Here is a 25,861-nt window from a genome sequence, read left to right as displayed (position 1 = left end):
GTGACTGCAGTGTGAGCCAAATTTGTAATGTTATTACCCTGCAAAATATTTGTCCTTGATTTGGTAAAAAAGAACAAGTGTATTTCAAGACAAATAATTTATCGCTTGTTTTTATCTCAAAAAGTTCTCAGTCTTTGCTTTTGAAATCTGTATTAATTATTTTGCCAATTATTCAAATTTTTCAATACTTCATTAATTAATCATTTCTCATTATGAGTTTTTTTTTTCTTTTTTAATTTACATTGTAAAATTTAGCACTGAATAAGCTTCATAATCAGTTATAGGCCTATCTTCAAATTTTGCCTACATATACTGTCCCAGAAAAAAAGAAAGAAAACTCAAGATAAATTATGTATAAAGTTTAATTTGAGCAATGTATTGCATAATGATGAGAATCAGACTGCATATATTTTTTTGCATATTTTAAATTGTAGAAATATATTTATAGTCATATTTATGGAATGCATGGCTCAAGTTAAACTTTAAATATTAATTTATCTTGAGTTTTCTTTCTTTTCTTCTTGGACGGGATATGTAAGAAATATTTGGAAATGGGCCTATAACGCTTTAAGAACAACGATTAAGAATTTAACTCTTACACATATATATATATATATAAGAACAAAATTCCCAGTAAATAAAATATAATACAAGCTCTTAATGTTATGTTCATAGTTATTTGTTGCCAAAAAAATTTTTAATTACATGTATTTAAAAAAAAAAATTATAGGTCAGTATTGGTGCCATGTAGAACCTCCTCAAGTTGGCAGCCCTTTGCGTCAAATCTCTGCTGGCAGGACTAGAGTTTTTGCTGTTGATGAATCCTGTAGATTATGGTCAAGGCAAGAAATAGTGCCAATTTTTAAAGAAGGAACTCATTGGAAGTGGGTGTCTGATGATGTGAAACAAGTATCTGTTGGTCCTATGGATCAGGTAATTTTGTTAAAATTATTGTTCCTTATATGTGTTATAATGCACTTGTAAGTACAGTTGTACTTCAGAATACATTTTCTAAATATTGCAGAGATCTAGTGATAGTGAGCGACTAATATTTTAAATAAGCATATTTACTGACAAACAGTGACTACAGAAGTCAGAAGTGAACAGATACATACTATGTATGGCACTGAAAGCTGGTGTTACAAAAATAAGTTTATGGCAAAGTACACGAGGGCTGTCTGCATAAGGGGAGAGATGCCTTCATGGAAAACTTTCTAAATGAAACTGTCTCATATCCATGTTACCACAATGTTACACACTGGTTCGTATCCATGTTTTCATGGGTAAAACCATGAAAATGCCCATGCAGCTAACCCATTCACTGTGCTTCCAACCCCAGTTGAACTACTAGTGTTCCACGATTTTACTCGACTGCCACTTGTGGACCCGACATACTTTATATCTACATGAGTTTTAATTACAATTTAATAATAATTCCCTTTCCATATAAGTGGGACATCGGCTGATGGTGATTTTGTAAGAAAAGGCATCATTTACTGTATTCCGTTTTATACCTAAAGCTTTCACAATCATTATACAACTTTGAAATGTAAAACATCATTCTGATTTCTAAAGTTATCATTATAGAGCGTTGGTTTATTGAAACATCACTTATGCAGATTCATCTTTGTAATACTCATATGTTGTAACATCTGTGTTAACTTTTCAACTTGTTAGAAGATACTTTTACTGTTAGAAGATAAAATGGCATGGAATAAAATGCTTTGTGGAAAATTTACAAAGAGAAGAAGAAACCAAAAACTAGTGAATAAATATTCTTCCAAATAAATTTGTCAACCAAAAATGTTATGCCTTGATCCTGCAAAAAATGTTAAAACGAAAAATGTTATGCCTTGATCCTGCACACACAGATGGCATGATCCTGCACACGTGGTGCCTTGATCCTGTACACACAGAGTCATCATTCCTTTAATATTTTGATGCAACTTTGATTATCCTTGTAGAAAATGCAAACAGTGTATTTTTCTTGGAAATCTTGTAAAAATATTTTAAGCAAACTTGCTTCCTTTTCTGCTTCAGCAACAGCTGTGAATTCTGCTTCATTTGATAATGAAGTCACACACAGGTTTTTTCTGCAGGTCTATATAAACACATTTCCTTGATATGCAAAGAAGTAATCTCTGTTAGATTTCCTATCAGCAAAGTTGTTTTCCCAATCCGCATTTGCAGATTTCCTATCAGCAAAGTTGTTTTCCCAATCCACATTTGCATAGCATAATGAGAAGCTGTTTTCCCTTTCGTTTACATTTCCTTAGTCACACACAGTTGTTTTCTTCAGTTCTATGTGAAAACATTGCCTTGATATACAAAGAAGTGATTTCTGTTAGATTTCTTATGAGCAAAGTTGTTTTCACAGTCTGCATTTGTATTGCATAATAAGAAGTTGTTTTCCTTTTCGTTTACATTTCCTTGGTCACACACAGTTATTTTCTGCAATTCAAAAAACATTGCATTGATATGCAAAGAAGTAACTACTGATAGATTTCCTATTAGCAAGTTTGTTTTCCAAATCTGCATCTACATAGCATAATAGGAAGCTGTTTTCCCATTTGTTTACATTTCCTTAATGCAGTATAAGATTTTATCTAAAAAGCCTTTTAACTTTCATATAGTTATTTTTGGTAGATTTTGATATCTTTCTGGATAAGATGGAAGCAGTAGCTGCAGTAGGTGGTTTAGAATTAATTGCTAGGTTGAGTAAAAATCCTACTGCACTTTTCAGCTTTTCAAAATATAACTTGACTGTTCTCTATAGAAAATGTCATTATTGTCATATTCAAAATGTGTGTCTAAATAGTAATAAAGATTTCTTAATTTTTTTCATTATGAAATGTTCAACAGTTTTGTTTTCAAAATTTTGAAGTAAATATTCTGTGCCATATCATCCACACATATAGTAATGTAGAAAAATCCTTCCTTATCTTGTCTGACATGCAAACAAGGATCATTTTTGCTTTGTTGATTTAATTTTCTATTCCGTTCATTTATTCCTTTAGGCCACACAAGTTTTTCACAAACTTGCAAACTGTTTTCTTATCACCTTCTTCAGATTTGGAAAACTTCTTCATGTGTATATCATAGCTAAATCTCCTTTTAAATATTCTTCTTAGGTACCATAATGTTGCACTGCTATTATAATAACAATAATCCTATTGTAATTGGCTTAGCTACAGGTGCAAATATTTCATAAGAGTTATATCCATATTTCTGCTGTTATCTATGAGCAGTTAATATAGGTTTAAAATGAGAAGAGTTTTCTTCATTATCTTTTTTGGTCCTATATACCCATTTGCAGCCTATAATGGTTTTATCTTCAGGACCATCCATGTAACACTCATCTTTAAATATTCTGTTCTTGCATTGTTTGGTTTCCATTTTTCTTTATTGCCATCTGACCAAGATTCATGGTATGATGTTGGCATTTTTAGCATGATTAATAGAAATATTGTGTGAGTAACTAGTATTTTCCCTTTGCTTTCTGTAAATCAGTTCACAGTATCGTGTAGTTAAAATTAAGTTGCTACTAATCCAAACTTTATATAAGTCTATACTTATCTATACATTTTGGTGATAATTTGCATATAGGCTTCAGATTAAGAATCTAAAGAAAAATATCTAATGTGGACACCATGACTTCCATGTACGGCCTATTAAATTATGCACAGTTTTTGCTGCACTTCAATTAAACTTCTTTCCTGGAATTATTTTAACTAACTTAATTAACCGATTCATCAAGGCAAATTGAAAATGACATCAAAAATTTCAAATTTTGAAATTAAAACATCCAGTTCAATTTTTCTCATATGGGAGTCAAACTTCATAATTTTTTTTTTTTTTTTTTTTTTTTTTTTTTACGAGTATAAAACTTTTCCAAATATCATCAAAAGTCATCAAAAATTAAATTTTATGAGTTATTGATTTTTTTGGGGGGGGTTAGTTGTTGAAGCTGACATTGCCAATTTCCATTAGTTGTTAAAGCTGACATTGCCAAAACACGAATATTTTCATCATTTAAAACACTTTTGTAATTGGAAGTACAGCCAGCAGTTGCAAAAATAATGGAAGAGTAAGGGGGTGGTTTTGTATATATACTCACGTTTGTGAAAATTGCAACACCATGAAGGACTTACGCGAGTGAGCTGAAATTTTCAGGAAATGCAAAGTAGCGCATGATATGCAAATGACTAGAATTGCAAATCCGTAGCGCATGCGTATGCTGAGCAGCGCCCTCTGAACGGCTGATGGATCCGAATAAATAGACGGCTGTAGCGAGGCGTGTATGGTTATCGGTGGTTATCTGCTAGTGGTAAACGTTAACTCAATCTGTACTTATGCCTCATTGACGAAAGAGAGCGAGATTTGAACAACTTACAGAGTTTGAACGAGGGAGAATCATCGGCCTTCGTGAAGCTGGATTGTCGTATCGTGCAGTAGCCTCTCGTGTGCAGCGTAACAGCAGCACAGTGATGCGCGTTTGGAAGCAGTGGACGGACGAGTGTCGGACAACTCGGAAATCTGGGAGTGGACCCCGAAATGTGACGTCAGCTCGCGATGATAGACACCTGGTCCGCATGGCGCAGACGGACCGTACAGCTTCCTCTAGACAATTGGCAGCACTGTGGTCAATAGCTACAGGTGTTTCATTGTGTGCTTCATCAATTCGTAGACGTCTGCTGCAGTGTGGACTGCGCGCACGGACTCCTTTATACAGGATCCCCCTAACGCACGACCATCGCCGCCTGCGGCTACAATGGGCCAATCAGCATAGAGACTGGCGTGCTGATTGGCAGCATGTCGTGTTTTCTGACGAATCCCGCTTTAATTTGTGGTACCATGATGGCCGCATTCGTGTCAGACGCTATGCCGGTGAACGCCACCTTCCGGAGTGCATTATCGAACGCAACCGGTATATCCGTGAAGTTCTACAGCCCGAAGCTGTTCCCTTCCTTCAAAGCTTGCCAGGCGCTGTATTTCAGCAGGACAATGCCCGCCCTCATACTGCTCGGATTGTTAAATCCTTCTTTGCAGCGCAGCAGGTACAGCTTCTTCCTTGGCCTGCGTGTTCCCCGGATATGTCGCCAATTGAACATGTGTGGTATGTCATTGGTCGGCGTCTTGCTCGTGATCCTCGTCCTGTTGCGTCTGCAGACGAACTTTGGGTACGCGTACAAACGATATGGAATGCTCTTTCTCAGTCAGACATTCAAACTTTGTTTGACTCCATGCCACGTCGTGTAGCAGCACTTATTGCGGCGCGTGGTGGCCACACAAAATACTGATTCTGATCTCTTGTTCTTGTTTGTTTGCTTTGAACATTTAATCATTTATTTGTATCACTACCACTCAACTGTGTATTAAATTGCATTCAGTTATGACGATTCCTTCTTGGTGTTGCAATTTTCACAAACGTGAGTGTATTAGTTTTACTTTGAAATATAGGAATTATAATAGGAGTAGTCCCCTTTATATATATAAATTGCTGATTGCACTAAAAAAGCAGGTGCACAACTAGATGGTGATAGCAGTTCCACATACAAAATTTCAACATTCTACAGTGAGTCATTTTTGATTTATGAGAAATACATGCATACACATATCTAGAAATGCCATGAAAAAAATCTCTTTTGAATCCATTTTGGAAAAAAGAGTCCTTTATTCTGTCAATGATTAAAAAAAAAAAGTCATCTAAATGGATTCAGGAATGGTCAAAATGGATATTTCCATTAAGATAAGATACCCAAAATTTTTCATGATCACAATATTTCATTTACTTCATACAGTAATTATAAAGTAAAGATTATTCAGATATTTACCACTAGGTAAAAGTGTGGTACTTAAGGAATAATAAGAAAAGGCAGAAGTCTATGTCTATATGGAAGTGGTCAGTGTGTAATTTCTTTGGGAATGACCTGTGATACGATAGCATGATCAATAGTTGCCATGAACGAGCTCATAGGGAATGTCAGCATCATTTATATTAGTTTTCAGCCACAAGCAACTTCAGACTTGAACTTGTGTGGATACCTAAAAGTCATGTTTATCTGGGAATTGGGTTATCAATTCAAAATTTGCAAATGCTGGACATTGCCTAGCAAAACAAAGAACTTTTTTTTTTTTAAATGCCTGAAAGTTTTATTTTCATTTTAATTGGTATTTTACACAGTGGGTTAATATAAAGGAGCGCAGTAACAATCTGTTAGGTACAATATAGAATTAATTACAAATATCAGACGGTGAGACTTAATTGTTATGCACCCAATCTTACCTTGAAGTAATATTCAGTTTTTGCTAGGCCTGTAAATTTTCAAAAGAATGTTCAACAGAAGAAAAGAATTCTGTCTTGAAGAACATAGTAATGAAATTCCTCACACAGCATAGCCTTGAAATCATATTTAACCATCTGAATTCCTGTGACTGTATCGAAAAACAATACCTTTCTGTTCACCATCAAACAGTTATCAGAGAAAAAACATATTCAATAGATATATTACTGCCTTAAATGTGCCCCTCCTGCACCAAAAGAAAAAACTGAAAATTTTCAGATTTTATATTATGCTGCCCAAAGGGTCTTTTTTTGTTAACGTTTTGTGTGTTACTTTTATTTGTTAAATATCATGTTCTTCACACTTAAAGCATAAAACTCAATTCAACAACAGTATCACAAAATTTTAAAAAGAGCATATTTTTAGAATTTCTAATATGCAGTCTTGCATGCTGGATATAAAAATGTCCCCCCTACAGTGTTGCCATTGCTTGGTTTGAAATTGTTGAGTTTGTTAATAAAAAATTCGTTAAAGTTTTACAAAATATGAAATAGATAAAACAAATTCCAAGTTAGGTCTTCCAGATGCCCATATTCGTGTGGAGGTTTACCTTATACAAAATTTGATGGTTCTAGGTACCGTTGTTTTATCACTGTAAAAGAAACATGCATATATTAATGCATTACTTAATTTCTTTAAATATAAGACAAAACGATAATATTTAGTGGCAACAATTTGAAAAGTGATACAGCCTTTTAAAGTTTTCAATGCAAAATGCCGAAACGAAATTAATAGTTCTTCTGGGCTAATGCCCTTTGGGCTTTAAAAAAAAAAAAAAAAAATTACTAGCAGTTGTTTAAAATTAATTATGAAAATTTTCAGTGTTTTGACATTTTTTAAAGAAAGAGACCATTATTTATTTATTGCACTTTATTCATCATTGAACTTCTGGTGAATGCTTGGCATTGCAGTGCTAGTGAAATAGTTCTGAATCATCTTCTTTTCTGTAAATATTGAAGACTTGGAAAAATGCCCTTAAAGGTATGATTCTTCTGGTCTTCACTTGAAGCCACTTGAATTCTTTCTTCGATAGGACTCATCTATCTATCTTTCCAAGTATTCAGTGCAGGTTTCATAGAAAACAAAACATATTTTCCATAAACATCTTGCACTTTTTTCCCAAGCCTTTTTCTGAAAACAAATTCAAAGCATGTCCAACTCTGAAAGAAATGAATTGATTCTCAAGCCTATTTTTTAATGAAATTAAAATACTTTCTAAAAACTCATACACATCTGCCAGTGAATTATTGCCTTTTTAAATGGTATCATTGTAATGTAATAAAAATGTGCATGACGGAGGAAATAAACAGAAGATACTCCTCTAAAAAGACAATCTATTAAAATTACATACACAAAATCCTTTTTACTGCTGGAATGATGTTAGCCTGATTTGCGAATGATTTAACCTCTTAGAAAGAATTTTTTGTAAGGGTTTAAACTTGGATGGAAACCTTTGGGAATAATTTAACCCCTTACAATTCCCCCCCCTGAAAAAAATTGTTTATTTTTTATTTTTTTTTTTTTTTTTTTGACAGAAAATGAATATATAGGTATAATGTAAGTTTTTTTTTTTTTTTTTTTTTTTTTTTTCCAATTTCAGTTGTGGGGGCATGGCTAGGGAAAAGGGGGTGGGGTAAAATTTATTTAAAAAATATTATACAAACAAAGTGTAAATGATTTGATTACATGTTTAAAACAATACCTATATTTGAATTTCAAAATATTTAAATCAAATTGTCATACTTACAAGCATAAGAATGGCTAAAAATACAGTTTGGTATGATACACCATGAAGCATCACTTTCATCGCTGAAACTTCCTGATAAATTGGCATATTCAAAATCATCAGAGATTATCAGGTAACTTTTCTAAACAAGTTACAAAAACACTTAGTAAAAAGTAATTTATGGTTAACTAACTGTTTAGTTTTATGATAATTAATGCAATAAAAATGAATATATTACCTTTTTCACACTAAACAACTGCTCTATAACAAAGAATTCCTAATATACTTATATCTAATCATCAAAATGCACCACGCAGTTTGTACAAGAAAAATGCTTTATGGTGGTGCTATCTGTGGTAAATAAGTTTATTTATAATCTAGCCTATTTTTACTAGAACAGATTTCAGATGAGCATTAGAAATAAAATAACGCTACAAGATTGCCCCTGTAAGGCACGGGAATGTACAAATTTGCTGGTAATTTGGCAAATGCATTACGGGGTTAAAAGCTGTTTGCAATTTATGTCCAGAGATTCACAGAAATCTTTGAGTTGTTCCATGCCTACTGCATGAGAAAAATGATTACCATTTTCTTAACAAATGACTCATTATCTAGAGAAAGTGCTACAGCTCTATATTGCAAGGAATTGTGTAAAATATGTGCAGGGCTTCTAATTCCTATGATGCTTTCATTTGACTGTCTTTTGAGAGTGTATTATCCATTTTTTTCTTTCCCTGCAAGCAAGACCATGTAATTTAATATTTGCATTGTCTCCTGTTAAAGCACTGCATCTAGGAGTAATGTTATCCTTCTCCAAAGTATCTGTAATCTAGTTGGCAGTACTTTGTGGAATTTTTTTTAGGCTAAGTTTCTAAGAAAAAACATTTTGAATGACATTTCTTTCATAATCGAGATATTTTATTTATTGCTACTGAAACATTTTCAATAACTGCTTGCATCTGTCCCTAGGCCAAAATGTGGAATTTTGTCATTCAAACTTTTGGTAATTACATCTACAATGTGAGATGCAATTACATTAATTTTTATGGCATTTGTTTTAGCTCTTGCACAGACCAAAAAATGTGGCACCTCAGTTTCTGGAAACATTAAAAAAATTATTTAGCAGTACAGTCCACTGATTTGTATGACTGAGGAAGGGGAAATTATGTCATGTGCTGGTGTGATTTCCGTGGCTTGAATTTCCTTATCAGCACAAAATTAAGCTTTGAGCCAGATGCCCCAGTTAGTTCTTATAATCCATTTGTGTTTTTTTGATTATTATTATTATTTTTAAGATGGCTTTATAAATCAATAGCATCTTTGTAACCCATAATAGCATAATTATCATTCACTGGCATGATTCCCATGGTTTTGTATAGGTCTAAATAAACTCTGAATAAAAGCACTTTATAGCATGGAATAGATTTCGTCAGATAGGCCTGTAAAATTACTGCAGGAGGTTTATATGAAACTGTAATTTGAAATTTCATGAATTACCCATCACATAACGGCAAAAAATCATTATTTTGCTACTATTTATTTTATGTGTTCTAAAGGCATTATTTCCTTCCACATACTATTTCAGTAGACAAAGAGAGATTTGCTTCTTTATATATATATATATATATATATATATATATATAAAAATCTGCATTAATGCTCTTTGGTAAAACTCCATGCATGTTGCCAAAACAACGAGTAAGGCCATATATCAAATATATGCAGAATGTGTTTCAATAATGAGGAAGCATAACTTAGGTAATATAAACAGAAGCGAAAACTTACAAAAATTCAAGGTTTGGCCTTTACAAGTAGACATTAGCTATTTTTAAAATGATACAAAATAGATTCCTTCATAAGCATTCATTCCTTTGCTTAGCATCATTTTGTGTAGTTATAAATGTTATTTACACCTGTTGCCAGATATGTGGAAATCATAGAAAACCTCTAGGATCACTCTTTAATTTATATCTCGAATATTACAATCAATTCAAGTATTCCTGCAGCAAGTTTGAAATGAATGCTGCTAAGTTATCATCGCAGGAACAGAATTACAGTCACGAACGCCTGTGTCCTGAGAATACTGTGATCTCAACCTCATGAAGTGAATAAATCATTTCTGCTCTGTAGACACAAGGAATGTCCTCCAAAATGAAACTATAACCAATCAGTATGTCTATTTATGTAATATTTCATTTAACATATAATGATCCTTTTTAAAGCATGTATACTTATAGAATTAATAATTTTTATACTCTTAGGCATTTTAAAGCATTTGTTCAAAATAAAGAAAAAAATATGTTTTTCACGATGCATTTTGTATACTTTACAATTTTTAATTTTGGATATACATATGTGCAGGTATATTGTAAGGATATCTTTCATGTCAGAAATAAGTTACCCACCTTTGCCTATTTTACTAAATGCTAATGATATATATGTTTACTAAACTCTTGTAATTAGGTTTTGTAACATATTGATGTGATAGAATTCTCATGAATCTGTGTAAGGTTTAAAAAATAACTGCCTGATGTAGTGGATGTTTTAGGAAATGAGAAAATATCTCAGCACTCTATAAGTTTATGCTTCTTTTTTATTATCTAGTTGCTTATACTTGACTAAGTGATAACTTTTTTAATTCGATAGGTTTGGTGTATAAAAAATAATTTTGTGACTCTGTCAGGAGTGATCTCAGGTGTTGTGTGCAAACGGTGTGGAATTACAGAAGAAAATCCTTGTGGTACCGACTGGGAACAAGGCATAGGTGTAAGATAATCTAAAAATAATATTATTTAATCATTGTGTATAATTTCTCTCAGTGACTGTCAGGTGGTAAAAAATTCCTGCTTTCCTTTATAATAAAGATATGCAGTATTATTTAATTGTTTATATTTTTTAACAAGAATTCGAGAATGCAAGTTTTAGAATCAACAAAAGAAAATGCTGCAAATTTAGCCAATGAATTGTTTGGCAACTTAATTTTGCATTATTTCTAAACTTGGAATGAAAACTAAATTAAAAGATATTTGCTGCATGTACTTTTTTAGACAATATTTAAATTTTGAATTCAGTGAACCTTAAAATAAAAAGTGATGTCTCTATCGAAAGTGTCTTGAATCGAATATTAAGCACATTGCAAAAATTTAATTTTATAAGAAAGAAAAATAAATGTTTTTAATTAATAATTTTCAAGTAGGAAGAAGAATGTAATAATGCCTAGTCAAACCAAGAAAGGAGTTAAGGGAAATGTGTTTTTAACTTGAATCCAGAATTGCTGAAAAAAGTAATGGAAAATGAATTATAAAGCTTAGTGTGGTTGTATAATAAATGCAAGACTAGTTTGTATTTCGTATTCAATGCAGTAATATGATATGTTTATGATCATCATTTTGGTATCTGTTGTTAATCTTTCATTAGCTTTTATGTGTAACAAACTACAGACTTTACTGCCAAAAAAGAATACTACCAGTATACATGTTCTTTGCGAGTAGTAGGAAACAAAGCAAAAATTATTTCCTTATAAAACAAAATATTATTAAAAAATCATAGAGGCATTAAGAAAAAATTTGGATTTGAAAAATAACAAAACATGTACAAAAACTTTTTTGATTTATACTGCTTGAAATAAATGCATGAAATAGTGAAAATTATTTTTTAGCTATCACAATAATTTTGAGCAAATCAATAAAATTGCGGGATTGCTCATAATTAAGAATTTTAAATCAAAATAACCAAAGAGAAGTTTAAATAAATTGAATGTAATCATTCTTATATGAATCATCTCTATGCTATCACTTGCACTGTTCCTTGATATTCTGTTATTATCCCAAAGTAGTTATTATACCATATTTACTATATTTACTGACATATTTCTTCCTTTAACTTTTTAAGTATTCACTAAATTTTTCCATTTTGCAAGGCATTCAAAAAGCAAGCTTTCCTAAATTTCAAAAGGGATTCACCCTCATAGTGATTGTTTTCGTCTCACTAATTGATTTGGGGTGCACGAGCTTGATAAAGTAGTAATAGTGAAGAGCTTAAAAAAACGGAGATGTTTAATGCTCACGATGGTTCTGGAGATCATTGCATGCGAGAAGATAGACTGAACGGTGATGAAGACGATGACAGCAGTGGCAATAGTGATAATTTGCAAGCTGTAGTGTGACACCGAGCGTAATTAAATTATTTGAAACCTAAGAAATATCAGTGAACTACAATAAGAATGGGCAAAATTCATGAAAGAGGGAAGCAGAAGTAAAGCAATCTTATCAGATTACAAACTAACCTAACTGGAATGTAAGTTTTTTTTAAATAAATAACATTGAGATTTAGGTTAAAATAACATGCAAAAAAATAATGATTATTACAGAAGTCAAACAACAAGAATCATCATTATATTTGTAATTTTTCCAGGACTAGTCTCGATGGTTTAACTACCGAACCATCTTCCTCAGCTGCCAAAGTTCTTTGCACTTAATCAGCTGAGGAAGCTGCCATGGTATCTTGACAATAGCTCGTTGGATGGTAGCTTGGCAGCTCAGGAAGATTTTGTTCAGAAAAAGTCCAATTTTTTGTCAAAATGCCCATGTTAGAATAATGCTATATATAAATCTAATATATACCCTAAGCCCCGCTTTCGAGACGTGGAAAACTCAAATTCAATTTCGGTAATCAGTCCTGTAGAATGGGAGAATGTGCTTTTTGTGTGTGTGCAAGGTGTACCTATATTTCATTTTCTTACAGTGTTGTACAGAAGTGCTTCACCATCAGCTTCAGATTGATGTAGAAATTCTTGGCAAACATCAATACGTCCATCTTTCATTTTACATACCTATTTCTTCAGGATCCATTTTATTTGTGCAGTTTATCATGAATGATATGAAGAGCTGATCCAGTTGTATTTTCTACCAGTAATGCCTCTTCCTTGATTGTTTTTAGTAGTAACGTCAGTTTCTTCATAATACTTTGTTATCTTCCATGATTGCTGTGAATGCTAAAATCAGACAAGGAGACTATTCTTTGTGGATGATACATTTCTTAATTTTTGTTGCAGGCAAATATATTGCAGCCTAAGACATTACAGAGAAAACAATGGAAGGTGAAAATGTTTTTGTACAAAACGTCATAGAAGAAAAGAAAAGAAAACATTTTCAAATTCTTGCAGTAAGATAACATTGCAGACATGTATTTTTCATGCTTTTTAAAGGTTATAAATGTTTGCATAATGATTTGTGAGTGTAAGAAGAGGATGAAGAAAATCTTTACCTCTAAATTAATTCAGAAGTGTGAAATATAGAAGTAAGAATATTTCTTATCCCTTCTTGTGCTCAAAAATCCTTATGTAGATAAGCCTGAAAAAACACGTCTGTGGTGCAATGATTGCGTCTGTGGTGCAATGATTGCTTCTGTGGTGCAGTGATTGCTTCTGTGGTGCAATGATTGCATCTGTGGTGCATCATGTAATGATTTCTAGGTGTTTTATTTTTTTTTACCAAGATGTTTCCCACAACATTTCTCCTGTCTTTCTTTTCTCCTGTGATGTTTTATACAATGAATTTCTCTGTATGTTCACATACACTGGCAAAGAAAATTAAAGGAATAACTATAAAAACCCATTAATTTGAATGATTTTACAGCTAAGAGCAAGAAACTTGCTCAAGATCATTGTTATACCTTACTTATTTTTAAAGTACAGAATTATCTGTGCCTTTAAAAAATAAATTAAAATAAGAATAATAAGAGGAAATGTAATATGAAGAAGGATAGGAAAACGTTGATGTAAAACTTTTTGAAAATATGTAGAAGAAATTAACCAAGTATGTGATCACAAATGATCAATTGTAAGCTATACAGCAGTTTTCCTTGCTGTTGTAATGTCTTAAGCTATTTTATCAACCACTCTGGAGTTCTGAGAAAAAGATTGACCACCTCGAACATTCCCACGCATAGAGTATTTCTTAGCGAATTTTCGGAAAGAGGAAGTGACCAGCAGTCACAAAACAATCTCAGCTTTTTGTTCCTCTTATAGTTTTTCAAAGGGAGATATTGTTCCATTCCCTTTCATCAGTTTATAGGTTCGGTGTCTCAGACCACCCGGTTTGAGACCCCCAGTTGGAATCGAAAAGTTCCCACGAACTTTTTCCCAGGCTGTCTTCATCATATCCAGTTTTTAATCAAAGTGCTCTCGCCAATCAAGAGGCACTTCTAAAAATTATGGACAAATAAGGATCCTGGAAGTTTTTCCGACACGCCCAGGACAACTTGAACAAAATCAGAGAGGGAAAAAGTGAGAGTTAGTTGCAGTAAGTAGAGAGAGAAACCTTCTCTCAGTTTTTTTCCAGCTCGGCCATGAGAAAATTTTTGCATTGCTCTGCGTAGAGCGATAATAATATCTCTGCAAGAGATATACTGTGAGGTAGCCGGGTTCGCCGCTACCTTACGAAGAGCATCCTGCTCAGACACAGCTCAACCACCGGCTTAGAGATTTGATTTATTCAAGACAGCCTCATCTTGAAATATTTCCAAACAAGAACTTTTGTCTAAACAGGAACTTATTCACCCTACTGTGAGAACAATATTTTATAAGTTTATTTATTTATATATATGTATGTCATAATAAAAGCAAAGGAAAAGACGGAACACTGTAGATCGGTGATCTAAAGAACTTGGCAGTCGAAGCAGTTTTAATTCCATTTTTATTTCCAATTGATATTTGTGGCCACAATCACTTGGCACTCTAGTCGTGCCTTTCCACAGAAGATTTACATTTTTGATATTGCTGAGATAGAAAGCAAGCCAGCGAAATTACATCTTAGCACAGCAGAGAGCAAAAGCTGAAGTGCGTCGTTATGAAAGATGGAAGCATGTGAAGAGAAAAGTTTTGGTTCATAATTCGGTGATTGGTCGTCAAGAGGCATCTGGTATTAACGGTTACGTAAGATCGCATGATTAATTTGAATGACGCAATGCAGATAAGTTATTATGATTTTAGAATAGAGAGGAAGAATTAATGTTTATAGTTATATTATAATTCTGATTCATACAATTTATCTTACATAGATTTTAGAATAGAGAGGAAGAATGAATGTTTATAGTTATAATATAATTCTGAGTTAGTTCTTATAGTTATAATATAATTCATATATTCATTTATAGTTATAATATAATTCTGATTCATAGAAATATAATTCTGATTCATACAATTTATCTTACGTATCCCCCCCTTCAAAAAGAAAGAGGTGTAATGACAGAGAAGCCTTTTTAAAGAGAAAGAGCACTAGCAAATGAAAAAAAAAAAAAAAAAAAACATAAATCATAAAATTTTTGTCTTAATTGTGATAATAAAATCACAAGGAAAACTGAGCAGTGTCGATGCGCGCTTAGATCCATATTAAAGAGGATTTTGATTGTGTAGTATGCTAGTAATGCTAACTTGGTAATATCTAAAGAACTTGGCAGTCGAGGCAGTTTTAATTCCATTTTTATTGGCAACTGATACTTGTGGCCACAATCACTTGGCACTCTCTAGTGGTGCCTTTCCACAGAAGATTTACATTTTTGATATTCTTGAGATAGAAAGCAAGCCAGTGAAATTACATCTTAGCACAGTAGAGAGCAAAAGCTGAAGTGCGTAGTTATGAAGAATGGAAGCACGGCAAAGAGAAAAGTTTTGGTTTACAATGGCAGTTTCAGTTCTTAACTATTACGTCATCAGAGTTGCACGGGCCATAGAGTGATCTAGAAATGACGCAATGCAGAGAAGTTATTACTATTTTAGAATAGAGAGGAAGAATTAATGTTTATAGTTATATTATAATTCTGATTCATATAATTTTATCTTACATATTCCCCCCCTTCAAAAAGAAAAAGGCGTAACGGTTACGTAAGATCGCATGATTAATTTGAATGACGCTATGCAGATAAGTTATTATGATTTTAGAATAGAGAGGAAGAATTAATGTTTATAGTTATATTATAATTCTGATTCATACAATTTATCTTACATAGATTTTAGATTAGAGAGGAAGAATGAATGTTTATAGTTATATTATAATTCTGATTCATACAATTTATCTTACATATATATATATATATATATATATTGCATATAGCCTAGAAAGAACCGAAATAAAATCAGTTTTATGCTACCTCTTGTCTTTCAAATTCGTCGCACTGTGCATTAGATTTTCCTGGAGTGTCTGCAGTAAATAAAATGTATTTCCTATGGATAGTGCCTCATAGCTCTTGAAGAATGCTAGGTGAAGGGATGCAAAGTCTGTGTCCAAGTACATCCCACACACGTTCTGTTGGATTTAAATCCAGAGAATGTGTAGACCACTACATCTATTAATTCCTTTGCCCTCAAGATAATTGATCACAAGTGCATTGCAGTAGTGGCAAGCATTATCATCCATTAGGAGGAAATTATTACTAATTCCATCCGTAAATAACTTAATGTAAGTAATAAGAGCATCATTTCTGTATAGTTCAGCATTTTCATAGTTGCACTGGTAGAAATGCATAGGTCAGTATGCCTATATTATGATTCAGCCACCTTCGTATTGATGCTTTTCCTTATATTTTCAAGTTTATTACATGTGCTTTTTTTTCCAGATTGTATGTCTTAAATCCGTCTCCAAACAAAAAACAAGACCCATCAGTAAAAAGAACTTGGTTCCTAGCTATGGCACTACAATCATGATAATTTCTGCACCACTGCAATCAGGTACATTTTGCACCTTCAGTTAGAGGGACATAAGTCATGGATTTCCCTGCATGGTTGGTTGGTTGGTGTCATGTCCTTTGAGAAGTCAAATGGATCAATGCGGGGAAATCACTGCTTTTGCCAGTTCCCCAATGTTTTCACGGCTTTTCCTGGAAAGGAAATCCCCCCAAACTTTGAAGAGCTGCAGGTATTGGCTGACAGATAAAGATTTGTTCTGGAGAAAGCTCTGTTTCTATGAGTTCTATATGATCTGGTACCATCTTCATTAATTTTCATGCCTCTAAAATGGTGGGTTTTCAATTTAGTAATGGTCTTTGTGATTTCTCCATTTGCATCAATCTCACATATCTGATGGTCTTTTTAATAGATTTATCTATATCTTACAATGGCATTAATATCTACATCACCCTCTTTATGTAGCCTGTCACTCACAGAATATCTGGATTTGTTGGCATGACACTTTAGGCTACTTTTAGTTCTTTACAGATCTGTGTCAGAATTTGTCTCACTTTTGTTGTCCCAACTGTACACCATTTCTTGTAATACATCAGATGCCTTCTCATGACATGTTCAATCTTCCACACATAAAAAGTTTTGTAGAGAAGGAGAATCCCATTATGCTATGTGATAATTTTGGCATTAAGCTAAGAATCAACTTTTATTTTGCTTAATAGAAATAACATAAAGTATCTTTTTATATTTGTTCCTTTAATTTTTCTCACCAGGGTATTTATGTACAACTCATACTCCAGGAAATACACATAATTCTTATTCAACTAGGTATCAGCATTGCTTTTATGGCTTCGCTAAACTGAAATCTCATGTTTTGCTACTCTTGTTGGGTGCAATATAGATGCTGCATATTATCAAACTATTCTCAGCTTCCTGTGAAATGTAATGTAGCACATTTAATATTTGGTGTACCAATGTAATGTGCAATGTGGCACTTAATGTGCGATGCCACAGATGTACCAGTGCCATAATTCGGTAGCTAAGGTCATTGCCTTTTCATACCTAAGGCAAAATGATATAGGTCATAATATATTTTTTAATTCAGTTTTCCTAATTTCCCACTGGGTGGCTTTGGGTAGTATGTAAAAATATACAAAAAGTTTAGAATTAAAGCAGACAATTATTTTAAACTGTGTAAAATAAACATAATATACTCTAATAAATTAAGAATGAATTATATAACACATACTGGTAAAGGTATACCGTATATTCTGGCATATAATGCACACCTGTAATTTCAAAGTACATTTTTTAATTTTTAGGTGTATTCGCCATATAACATGCCTATTTTTCTTTAAGAAGAAACTTGAAATGCACATGTGCAGTGCTGTAATTTTAAGTCATTTATTCGAAGATTTTCAAGCAATGGTTATACTGAATTGACAAAGCAATAAGGGGGGAAATGTGTATGTGAGGAAAAATGCTTGAGGGAGTGAATAATTCTGCAAAGAAAATGGTTATATTTAATGCAAATATATGTAAAAATGTTATTCTAGGGTTTTGAGAAAAGAAGGACATAATTTGGAGTAAGAAAGCACATCCAACCGGAATGAATCTGTGGAATTAGGAGTCAGATGTTTTCTCTGAATAAGTTAAAGTATAATAATTAATGTGCTGTATATAAAGGAAATTAAATGAAAATGAAAATTTTTTAAGTTCATAAGGTGTGTCATTTCTTTTAAATACACAGCATTTAGGTACATATAGAAATCTAACTTTTGTATGTTCTTTTCCTTATTTTTAAATGCATAATTATTATATCTGGCGTATAACGTGCACCCGTAAATTTTGATGTTATTTTTTTTAATTTAAAATTGCACGTTATGTGCTGGAATATATAGTAAGTTGAAAAAGTTTAATATTAATTTACTGCTTCTCATTTTCTGAAAGTATGATCAAGGTACTTATGATTGCAGTAAAATGGCATGAGTGAATATTAAATGATATTCAATTTTTAATGGAATATAGCCATTAAAGGTTTATAATTATTCAATCAAAAAGTTCTTTAGAATTTTTTTAATCATGCTTTAAAGATATGTAACTGAATTTAAAAATTTTAAATCATAAAAAATATTGTGGTAAATAAATTTTCAAATTTTTGATTCAATACTTTTTTATTTTAGGGTTGCTGGAATCATGTAACAATTAGAGGTTGTCTCTTTGAACAAAATAAAAATAATATGAAGTGAGTATGATAGCAATAGAAAATTTAATGATCTCTCATTCCATAATATTGTTAAAATGCTTTGCTTATTACGTTTACTTTCCAAAAGTTAAATGTGCAAGCACACAAAGGTTATCTGTTTTAAGATATTCACGTATAACAGCAAAATTTAGTATTTTCTTAAGAAAATAACTGCCGTTATTATTATTGACAGTTGAAATATGCTGATTTTTTAAAATTTTATTTAAATGTTCAAGTCAAATTTATGCATATTAGATTACTAAAAATTATTATGAAATTTGTGCCTTTGGTGACTATTTTTGAAGAAAAGCCATTTCCTTATGTCATATTTATTATATAGGTTAATTTGATTATTTCAGCTATTTATATAAAATTTAGAAAAATATTTTTAACTTTTCAAACTTCTGAAAATTAATTATTTACCTATCAGTATATTAATTCATAATTAAAATTGTTTTTTTTTTAATTAAGAATATTTTATAAAGATTGTGTTTGTTTTTTTTAAATTAAGAATAAAAAATTTTATAAAGATTGTGTTTGTTTTTTAATGATGCTACGCTGTTAGAAGAAAACATTTTTATCATTTTCTGTCTATCATTTTATGTAATCATTCACTATAATTTTCATGCATGTAATTATTGGGTTGTTCGGAAAGTATTTATTTTATTTTTTTAAGAAAATGAAAGACAATTTTCTTATAGTGAATAAATATTTTATTGAATTATATATTGTGTCCATTCTGGTCTGGTACCTTTTTGCCATCTTTCTGGCAGTAGCATAATTCCATGATCCCCCCCCCCCTTTTTTTTTTTTTTTTTTTTTTTTTTTTTTTTTTGCTTTGCTGGCAAAAAAACTGATCCGATTGATTTTTGACCTCCTTATTTGAAGTAAACGTTTTACCATCTAAAATATTTTGTAGAGACCGGAACAAATAATGATCAGAGGGTGCCAGATCTGGAAAATATAACGAATGTGGCTGTATATCCCATCCAAGCTGTAAAAGCTTTTGGCGAGTTACCAAACTTGTATGAGGTCTTGCATTATCTTGGTGGAACGCTACATCTTTTCTAGTCTTCAATTCTGGCCTTTTCTGCTTAAGTGAATCAATCACTTTGTCCATATGCTGAGAGTATACTTCAAAATTGAATATTGTATTGGCCGGTAAAAGCTTTAAAAAAAATTTTTTTTTTAAAGAGAGAGAGAGAGATTTCTTTGAAATTCTATAAAACGGATAGCATCACCTTTTTTTGATAAATAGCAGCTTTGAACCAGTTCATCTTTTTTTCACTCCATGATTGCATTTAGCATTGTTGTAGACAACCAATTTCTCGTCCGCTTCAAAAATGAATAATTTTCTTGACATTTTTATTAAAAGAAACACAAGTTCCCCATGTACCACATAGTATCACATGGGGCTTACAGAAGTATGAAACACAATAAAAATAAACAGAAGAAAAACTGAAATAAAATTAAGGATGATTACAAAGTTTTACAATGAATTGACAAAAAGTGTTAAAAGCTCTTCTCTCGGAAATAAATTGGTAAAACTCTGGAGGCCAGTTAATATTAAAATTTTTCAGTCCCAGTTTCAAGACTTTTCTTTCGCTCTCATATTTAGGACATAGAAGAAGCACATGTTCAACATTCTCCTCCCTGCCGAGGCCACAGTCACAGACAGACTCAGGACTCAACTTAAATCTGTTCAAATAACTTTTAAAATTCCCATGTCCAGTAAGAAACTGGGTTAGTTTCTAATTTGTGAAGAAATGATGACATGACAATCTCATTTTAATAGAAGGGAAAATCTCCTAGTTAAACTCTCTTTATTTGAATTAATAAATTCGTGATTCCACGACTCCACAATGCTTTCATACATGACCTTCTTATAAAAGGAATTGGGGATATTGACAAAAGTGTCAATTTCCCGCTTAGTCACAGTCTTAGCAAGGAAATCGGCTTGTTCATTCCCAACAACACCTGTATGACCACGAATAATTGAAAATGAAACTGAAATATTTTTATCCTTTAGATTTTTCAGTTCGTTTTGAATCTCGATAATGATATTATTAGAAGAAGAAATACATTTTAAGATCTCCAAGGATGAAAGGGAATCAGTACAAATGAGATAGTCTGAAACAGCACTGTTTTGTTTAGAGACCCATTTGACGGCGAAGTTTAAGCACAAAAGTTCAGCTAAGAAAACGGTACATTCATCTCTGATTCTAAATTGAAAGTGCTCAAATTCAAGACCATTTTTGAAGACAACAAATGTGAGACCAACCTTGCCATCAATTTTGCTGCCATCAGTATAGCAAGTTACAGGCGACTCATCTACGATTTTATTGCTAAACTGAATAAAATTAACAGCATTTCTTTCTGAAGGATGAGGGAGATCAAATAGAGGTAAAATACAATCATACTGAGAGACAGTAGAGGCAGAAATATTTTCCTTATAAGCAATAGAATGAAGAATGGCAATGTCAATTGGAGGAAAGCCAGAAATTGCACAGAAATTGCATAAACAGACTCATAGCTTGCGGTACGATATCCACATATGACCCGCAGAAGTATCCGCCTTTGAACGCGTCGTAAATATCTATAATTTATCTTCTTGAGCAATATACCCCAGACTCTAGAGCCATACATAATGAAGGGTGCAATTCCTTGTTTATAGATGAGCGAACGAACATTGTAATTAATACTGTATGTGTTGCATGCAATACGACTTAATCATGCTGTAATTTATCACATTTCTCTGATACATAAGTTAAGTGTTGTTTCCAAGAAAATTTACAGTCAAGAAAAACCCCAATATATTTCATTTGCTTTACCACAGTCAAAGGGGGGCCATCGAGAGATAACTGAAATGCATCATAACAGATGTTTCGCTTTTCAATAATCATAACCCTGGTTTTATCAGGATTAAAATCTAATTTAAAACCTTTTGACCAGTTGGAGGCCAATTTTAAAGTCTCTTGTGCCTATAAAAAAGTAGCAGAAATGTCCCTACTCTGGAAGCAAAACAAAACATCATCCGCAACAGCTATAGTATCACAACAAGCAAGATTTTCCAGTTTTAATAAGAGATCATTAATAATAATATTCCAAAACGTAGGTCCTGAAACAGAACCTTGAGGGCAACCCCTTTCAAGGTGACGGATTGCAGAAGCCGAGCCCAGTTGCAGTTTGGCCGCCCGATCATTTAAAAAATCAGCAGCAAGTGAAAAAATATTCATTGGAAGTTCCACTTTTTTGAGAAGATTGAGAATACAAAGCCACCACGGATGGTCGAAGGCACCCTTAATATCCAAAAAGACCAAAATAGTGTGTTTTCTTTTTCAAAAAGTTTTTCTTTTTTCCTCTCTGAACAATTTCATTCAAGCGTAAAAGAGCGTCTTCAGAACTTTTTTGAGGTGTAAAACCATACTGATTACCAAAAAGAAGGTAATATAAAGAAGGAATAATTTTCTTGACGTTTGAGAAGCAGATCACAAACGTCAATGCGACGGCGTGAATTTCTTTCTGTAAGCACATGAGAAACCTATATGTCGAGGTTTCAAATTAAATCTAGGCATTTCAAATTATGATGAACAGTCGAATTCGGTAAATTTAATCTCTCAACGATCTCACGAGTCAGATTCGCCGGTTTGCATCAATGAATGCCTTTATTGTATCCTCATCAGCTTTAACTGGCCTTTCAGAATGTGGTGCATCTTCATGGTCAGAATTGCTGGATCAAAATTTTGCAAACCAGTTTTGGCACTGGTGTTCTGTGAATACATCTTCTCCATACACATAGGATAATTTTTTTCTTGCTTGAACAGCATTTTTGCTTTTTCGATAATGAAGTAAAATATGCCGAAAATGCTGCTTTTCATTTTCAATGCTTAAAAGGGCACCAAAAACTACTGCGTGGAATCAGTCTAACTTCTTCACAAGAAAGCCTTGCTATATCAGCTGTCAAAATATATAATAATTGTGTGGCTTAAGTGTGAACAGGGTTCGTAGCGGTCCTTATAAGTCCTTATATTTGAAAATAAAATATAAAGGCCCTTACAGGTGCTTACTTTTTCTTTAAAGCCCTTATTTTTTTGTTTTTAGTGCTTTTTTTTTTTTTTTTTTTTTTTTTTAATGAACGTGCTATTTTCCCCGTAACAAAGCCGAAATTAAATAAACAACTTTTCTTCCTAATATGGAATGTCAGATGGTGAGTCATACCCCCGGAAATAGCTTTTCCCCCTTTCTCTGCATTAACATAACCTTTGGTGTGCACGAAGAGTACAGACAGGTGCCCGTCGTTCTATTGGTCAGAGAATTGCGAAAGCAGTAGAAAATTCCGCTATATTTGGCATTCTTTTCCTCCCACCCAAATACTACACACGTTTGAATTTATATCAAGATCTTAAAAAGATTTGCATTCTCGTTCTGCTTGGTCAGTTCATATTCGTGTTTATTATGATCGTTATGCTTATATTATGAGCATATGTATGAATGTTTATAGCAGCATAGTTCCAGTAACTGCTGAAGTATAGTAAACTTCCAAAAATGGTTGTGTTTTAACACAAATTAGCTTTCTAAGGAATAATATTCGGAATGGCTTAAATAAAGGGAAAGTAATCGAATAGTCAAAATAGTTTCATTTTTTTTTGGCCAACACATTAAACAGTACGAAGGTTGGGAGGTCTCCCCTTTCTCCGCAAAATCTTGAATATTGAAATTGTTACAGTTCGCTGCAAAACAAGCAATGGACCTTTCTTTGGGGGGGGGGGGTCACTTTCCAATCTGGATTGAATAGGACTAAAAGTTCTGCGGTCTACCAACCCAAGGGAAGAATGATTCTATTCCGGAATTTTAACGCCGTCTGTTGAAAATTAGAATGAAAAACACTTCAGTTATTTAGTTCTTTTTTCTCCCAATACCGGCAGTTGTTGATTCCGATTGCGTAATATCACGTAAGGAAGAATTACAGCGCACGTATTGGGCAATAATGTTTGCGATATTTTGCAGAGATAATTAATTTTGATGTTCAGTCCGAGATTTGTTTATGAGCACTTAAAAAGAGTTTTACTGTCCTTACTAAGTGGAATATTTTTTAGTTTGGTTGGCTTATTTTTATATGATGCACATATTGAAATGTCAAAAGCATTTATTTAGCGGAAAAATCTAAAGAGTGGCTACAGTCTACCCCGCCCCCTTCAAGTTACGCTCGACTGTCCGAATATTCGCCAATTTCCAAGTATGCGAGTTAGTTAAGCTTTTACTGTTAAAGATGACTGCATGAAGCAAATTTCTGTCTTCTGATTTCAGAAATGTTCCTCTTTTTTACTTAAATTACTTTGCTTGCAAAATCTGTTAAGAGAAAACTGATATGCAATGAAAATTTAGAAAATGTTCAGAATTTAGATTTAAATTATTTAAATAGCAATATGAGTGGGAAAATAAATTGTATTTAATATTAGGTTCCAAGCGAATACAATAAATATGCCTTATTATTATTATTTATTTTCTCTATTTTGAACTGAAATTTCATCATTAAATCCTGTAATATAGTTTAGTTCTTCATAGTTTTTTTTTCCTCTCATTGTAAACTAGTTCTGTAAATTGAACTATTATTTAAAATTAAAAACCAAAAGAAGTAATTATTTTCCATGGTTGAGGTAATGCTTATTCTCTCTTAATAAGTACTTCATTTCTCATATTTTAAATTACAAGTCTAATTTTTAAGGTTATGCAGTTGTGTATGATGTAATTAGGCAGGTGCTTATTTTTTTTTCTTAAAATGTGCTTGAAAAGTGCTTATTTTTTTAACTAAAATGTGGCTATGAACCCTGGTGAAGTTTCTGTGAGAAAATACACTTATGTCCTCCATTTGGAAAAAAATAAATTACTTTCAGAACAACCCCTTTGGGTAGTTAACTTTTCAATAAAATTTGGTTGTGATAATGAATATTAAAGCTCATGTTTTAGTGCGTTTTATTGCAGCTAAATACATTTATTCACATTCCATAAATTTATACAAATTTACTTTCACATTGTTAACATATATTGTGAACATTTCTGTGAGAATTGTATAATATTTATCTCTGTTATAAATATGGTACAAAGTACATGTTAATGCTATGTTCCTATTGAAAAAGTATATGTATCAGTGTAAGATAGCTTTTGAAGCAAATGATTTAGAATACTGAATAATATGTAAATAAGTAATTTATATATCTATAATGCAGCATTATTTGATTATATTTACATAATTTATATATATTATGAAATAAAATATCAATTTTACCTTGCTTGTTCGAAATTATCTGAGTTACTGTCATTGATTATTGATTATCTGAATTCTGCTCAAATAACATAATTTAAGTGCAAAAATCGTGCAAACATAGTAAGAGCTTGACTATCCAGCATCAACTAAGTGGAATATTTTTTTTAGTTTTAAAATGGTTTCTTCTTTCTTTATGAAAAATTAAGCAAATAAGATATTTCTAACACTTCTATAAAACACGAATAGGACTACAGTTCAAACAAAAACTGTCATCATACAATGTGATTTAGCACCAATGATTAATAAGCATTGGCATAATGCTTTGTGTTTATGTAAACCTGATTCATTCCCGATATGTTGGTTTAATTTTTGTAAAAAAGATAAATTATCTGCCATTTGTCCGTTTTTAAATCATATTTTGAGAAAATGATTAAAATTTGGGACTTGATTTCAACAAAGCAGCATTTATTAAGAGTATTTTCAAAATTATAGGATCCTCACATCAAGAAAAGTACAACTTATTTGAAAATGGGTAACAGTGAGATGTGACATATAAGATTATGACTAAATAAAGAGTGATCTAGTCAGTGGCATAGGTTAGGGA

The 25,861-nt window shown here is 32.3% G+C and overlaps 1 protein-coding gene across 1 annotated transcript in view; it reads left to right on the top strand.

Annotated features, from left to right (window-relative positions):
• The window catches only part of Pex23 (tectonin beta-propeller repeat-containing peroxin 23), a 92,751-nt gene extending 67,467 nt beyond the window's left edge, over nt 1-25,284 (top strand). Inside the window, exons 18-20 of the mRNA XM_035355345.2 lie at nt 731-933; nt 10,717-10,836; nt 18,931-25,284. Coding sequence (XP_035211236.2) covers nt 731-933; nt 10,717-10,836; nt 18,931-18,996 — 389 coding nt within the window. The 3' untranslated portion in view covers nt 18,997-25,284. The remainder of the gene's footprint in view (nt 1-730; nt 934-10,716; nt 10,837-18,930) is intronic.
• The last annotated feature ends 577 nt before the right edge of the window (nt 25,285-25,861 follow it).

Source organism: Stegodyphus dumicola, chromosome 6 (genome assembly GCF_044657685.1).
Source record: "Stegodyphus dumicola isolate Sdum_Otavi_A_Nest chromosome 6, ASM4465768v1".
NCBI classification, from domain to species: domain Eukaryota; kingdom Metazoa; phylum Arthropoda; class Arachnida; order Araneae; family Eresidae; genus Stegodyphus; species Stegodyphus dumicola.
Note: the sequence above shows the minus strand (reverse complement) of the source record. Positions and strands in the feature narration are given on the sequence as shown.